We start from the raw sequence: 5,265 nt of genomic DNA, 5'->3' as shown, positions 1-5,265 counted from the left end.
TTGCATAAAAATCAAATACATACTCTTTTTCTTATTCAAAATAAGAGAAAGACCCGTACCTTAATTATAGATAAAAAAGAACTAAGAATCGATGGTGGAAACATCGGATGATTGGAGACGAACTATCTCCTCCTCTTCTCCCTCATTTCCTCTCTTTCTCTCTCTTTTTTTTTTTCTCTCTTTCTCTAGGGTTGATGTTTTTTTTTTACCATTATATAGCCCCAAATGGGGGTGATAACACCCCCCCCCCCGTCCCCTCAGCCCCTTCTAGATGGGTTGGAGAGAGAGAGAGTTCTCCCCATTGGGACTCTCACCCTCACTTTTCAAAATTTTTGAAATTCTCTTTAAGTTGACTTTTTAAAGTTCCTTTCTTAAATAGACTTTCTAAAACCTTCTTTAGCCTATTTAGGCATATATAAGGACTCTATCAAGGAGTCCTAAACAACCCTCAAAATAAAATTTTAGAATTAATTAAAATTAATTAATTAATAATTATTAAATATCTAGAAACTTCTAGAGGGTACCTTATCCCTCTGAGAATTTTCTTCACACTAGTTTACTCTAATTTAAATATATAAACTAATTTTAAAGTTGCATTTTCGTTGGGCATGGGTTTTGGATCTAGATTTAGATCTAAGATCCAAATTCATATCCAAATCCCAATTGGATCATGGGCTAATCAATTCCATATTAATATGGGTCTTGAACAGAGTTCAGATCCATATTAATTTGGATCAAATGCATTGGATCCAATTCGATCCAAATTCGGACATGTACCGTCGAGGCAGTCCTTTTTTGGAAAAATATGATTTTTGGGCCAACTGTAGCCCGAATTCAGAAAAGTAAATATCATTACGCTCAAAATTTCAAAACGCATCCAATGATATATAACTCAAATTCCACTTATGAATTTTACCTGAAAATAGCTTGAATTTAAAGGTTAAAAATAAAACTTTTTCTCATGTTTTAAGTGCCTCGTTTAAGCCTTATCGATGAGACCTGGTACAAGCCCAAACTCAAAAGCATCGACCTAAAATCGTGAAACTACTGATTTTTCCTCTATACTTGGTCAAATTTTTGAAAAATCTTAAAATGACTAAGTGTGAAAATACACGATATTACATCTCTACCCCCTTAAAAGAATTTCGTTCACGAAATTAGAATGTATCGAATAAGTGTGGGTAGTATTGACGCATATCCACCTCAGGCTCCCATGTGGACTCATCCAGTCCGTGATGCTTCCAGCACACCTTCACGAACGGAATCATCCTACTATGAAGTGTCCTCCATGGTGATCTATAATCTCAACTGACCTCTTCTCTGTTGTCAAGTCAGGTTGTACCTCGATCGCCTCATAGTGAATCACATGTGAGGGGTCAAGTACATACTTTCTCAATATCGAGACATAAAAAACATCGTGGATCTTTAAAAATTGAGGAGGAAGTGCTACACGGTACAAAATATCACCAACCCACTCAAGGATCTCAAAGGGTCCCACATATCAATGACTCAACTTTTTCTTCTTCCCGAATAAGAAAACACTCTTTGTAGGAGAGATCCGTATGAACACGTGATCGCCTACATTAAAACTAAGCTTCCTACATCGCTGATCGGCATAGTTCTTTTGCTTACTCTGTGCTGCGACTAACCTTTGCCAAATCAAATGCACCTGGTCCGCGTAATGCTGGATGATCTCTAGAGACTCCACTGCTCTCACTCCAACCTCATCCCAACATACAGGGGATCTACATAGTCTACCATACAGAGCTTCGTACAAGACCATACCAGTACTGACATGAAAGCTATTGTTGTATGAGAACTCTGCAGGCTTCATATGCTTGTCCCAATCTACTGCCTAATCCAAAGCATACACTCTCAATATATCCTTGAGTGTCTATATCATATGCTCTATCTGTTTGTCCGTCTATGGATGGAACGTTGTGCTAAAGTTCAACATAGTGCCAAGGGCCTTCTGAAGCTGGCACCAGAATCGAAACATGAAACGAGGATCTTGATCTGACACTATCGAATGCGGTACCCCATGAAGTCTAATGATCTCATCTACATAGAGATCAACCAAACTCTCTAAGATTTGACTGATCCTGATAACAAGAAAATGAGCACTCTTCGTCAGTCTTTCCATTATCACTCAGATGGCATCGTGTTGTCGTCGGGTCCTCGGCAACCCTACCATGAAATCCATCAAAATATCATTTCACTTCCACTCTAGGATATCTAGTGGATGCAGAAGTCCACCAGGTCTCTGGTGCTTGATCTTCACCTGTTGACAGGTGAGATACTAGGACATGAACTCAGCGATGTCTCGCTTCATCCCATTCCACCAATAAGTCCTCTGAAGATCTTTGAACATCTTGGTGGAACCAAGGTGAATGGAATATCTAGACCTGTGACACTCACTCATCAGCTCCTTCTTCAGTGCCTTCGAAACCCACCATCTATTTCTGAACATGATGGTCTTGTCCTCCTCTCGACGAAATTGTGTCTCTGGCTTCTGGACACTCACATATAACCTCTTAAAATCTAGATCAGTTGATTGAAGCTCCTCGATTCGATCTATAATCTCTGACTGTGCCTGCATCCCAGCATAAAGAATGCATTCTAAGTCGTCTACAAAAGGCTATTATCAGACAAACTCATCAATCAGATCCCAACTGTGCTTGATCAGACTGGCCATCGTGATTGATGCCTTCCTGCTAAGCGCATCCACCACCACATTTGCCTTACCAGGATGGTAGGCGATGGAGAAGTCGTAGTCCTTCAGGAACTCCAACCACCTACGCTGCCTCAATATCAAATCACACTGAGTGAATATGTACTTAAGGCTCTTGTGATCGGATAAGACCTCAAACTGCTCCCCATAAAGGTAGTGATGCTAGATCTTCAGCGCAAAGACCACTGCTCTGCTGCTAACTCTAGGTCATGTATGGGGTAATTCTTCTCGTACACCTTCAACTGCCGAGAGGCGTACGCGATGACCTTTTCGTGCTACATATGAACACAACCCAGTCCGGTCTCTGAAGCATCACTATATACTACGAATCTACCCATCCCAGAAGGTAACATCAAAACTGGGGCCATAGTCAACCTCCTCTTCAGCTTCTGAAAGCTCTCTTCACACCGAGGTGACCAGTCGAACTTCACCGCCTTCTGCAATAGTCGAGTCATTGGGGCAATTATATGTGAAAAGTCTTGAATGAATCGATGATAGTAACCCACCAATCTCAAGAAACTCCTGATGTCTGACACCATCTTCGGTTGCTCCTATGACAATACAGCCTCCACCTTGGTTGGATCGACCTCAACGCCTTTCACAGAGATCACATATTCGAGAAACATCACTCTATCGAGCCAAAACTCATACTTCAAAAACTTAGCATAAAGTTGATGTTCTCTGAGTGTCTGCAATATGATCCGTAGATGCTCTCGGTGCTCCTTCACGCTCTCCGAGTAGATAAGAATATTGTTGATAGATACGACAAAAGAATTTAGCCACAAACTAAAGACACGATTCATGAAGTCCATAAACATTGTAGAGGCATTGGTGAGTCTAAAAGACATCACTAGGAACTCGTAATGCCAGTATCTGGACCTGAATGCAGTTTTCAAAATATCCTCCGCCCTGATCCTCAACTGATGGTACCTAAAACGAAGGTCGATAATTGAGAACACCCTTGTCTTCCTCAGCTGATCGAACAAATCATTGATCCTAGGCAATGGGTACTTGTTATTTACCGTCACTTGGTTCAACATGCGGTAATCAATACAAAACTGCATGGAATCATTCTTCTTCTTCTTGACAAAGAGAACCGATGCACCCCAAGGAGATACACTTGGCCTAATAAAACCCTTGTCAAGAAGCTCCTGGAGTTGCTTCTTCAGCTCTATTAGCTTTGCAGGTGCCATGTGATACGATGCTCGAGAAACATGTGTCGTACTAGTCACTAACTTGATCGAAAACTCAATCTCTTTATGCAGTGGCAATCCTGACAAATCATCAGAAAAAACATTCGAAAACTCTCAAACAACGTCTAACTGCTCCAAGGATATCGCCTGACTATCCTGTGCAGACGCACTAACCAAGAATACTATGCAACCCTGTTTATGGTACTTAGAGATCTTCAACGTTGAGACTATCTTCACCTCACTAGGTGGTCTAGTCAACTGAAATACCAACACAGATAAATCAAGATGCTCCAAAAAGACTTTATTTCCCCAACACTAGAGGGTAGCATTATGTCTAGACAATCAGTCCATACCCAAAATAACATCATAAAAAGTCATATCTAGTATGACTCATGCCTCTCGATCATCACACAAACGACGGAAAAGTATTTCTCGCAGGAAGAAGAGGCACCCATAAGTGACATCACATCGAGAGCCTTCTCAAGACTAGACGAAACTAAATCAAATAAAGTTGTGGGTAGCACCAGAATCAAACATAATGTGCACATAATGATCTGCAACTAGAAAGATACCTTCGGTCATATCAGTCTGATCATCCTGTGTGGTGGTTGTAGCAACGTAGATACGCCCATTAGTCCTCTGTTATTCCTACTGCTATTGAGGCCTCTGTGACTGTTGTTGTCCTCCCCGAGTCGTCGGCCTATTCAGACAGTGAGTCGCAATGTGCCCAAGCTGCTGGCACTGATAACCGACTCTCCTAAATAACAAACAAGTGCCTTGAGGATGACTCTTGTTGCACCATTGATACACAAATGGGGCCTTCCTCGGCTGCTGCCTCTGTTGGGGTCGACCTTGCTGGGACCCCTACTGAGTCTGTTGTCTCTTACCCCCCTGTGTCTTGCCGCCCGCAGGTGGGTTCTTCCTCGCTCCGCCTATAGAACCACCTCCATTGTTTCCTCTCCACTGTGTCCTATCCCTCAACCTCTCCCACTCCTCGTTCAGGATAGTCGTAGACTCTATCACGTCACTGAGGGTGGTAGGTCGACTCATCATCACATAGACTTTAAGTCTGCCCTTCAGCCCACAAACGTATTTGGATGCCCTCCTTTATCATCAGTGAATCGGTTCAGGCAATACCGCTCTAGAATCCTGAATTTGGTGGTATAGTCCACCAAACTCATACATCCTTGAGCCAACTGAAGGAACCTCTACTACATCCTTTTCCGCGAGTAAGAGGGAAAGTGTGCATCCAAAACTCTTTCATGAACACCTCCTAAGGAATCATGTCAACTCCATCGTACTTCACCCTTTGCAGGGTGTCCCACCACTTCTTGGCATCAC

At 42.2% G+C, this 5,265-nt stretch overlaps 1 protein-coding gene across 1 annotated transcript; it reads right to left on the bottom strand.

Moving 5' to 3' along the window:
• Positions 1-1,501: 1,501 nt before the first annotated feature.
• Positions 1,502-3,270, bottom strand: LOC149838138 (uncharacterized). Its single transcript, XM_090008194.1, has 6 exons — positions 3,091-3,270; positions 2,915-3,006; positions 2,708-2,795; positions 2,419-2,593; positions 2,220-2,281; positions 1,502-1,855 (listed from the first exon to the last, which is right to left on the bottom strand). The coding sequence occupies exons 1-6, from the start codon at positions 3,268-3,270 to the stop codon at positions 1,502-1,504; spliced, it is 951 nt and encodes a 316-aa protein (XP_089864320.1).
• Positions 3,271-5,265: the final 1,995 nt, after the last annotated feature.

This window comes from Nuphar pumila, chromosome 5, assembly GCF_984573655.1.
Source record: "Nuphar pumila chromosome 5, dmNupPumi1.hap1.1, whole genome shotgun sequence".
Classification (NCBI taxonomy): domain Eukaryota; kingdom Viridiplantae; phylum Streptophyta; class Magnoliopsida; order Nymphaeales; family Nymphaeaceae; genus Nuphar; species Nuphar pumila.
This window is presented reverse-complemented; position numbering and strand designations above follow the sequence as displayed.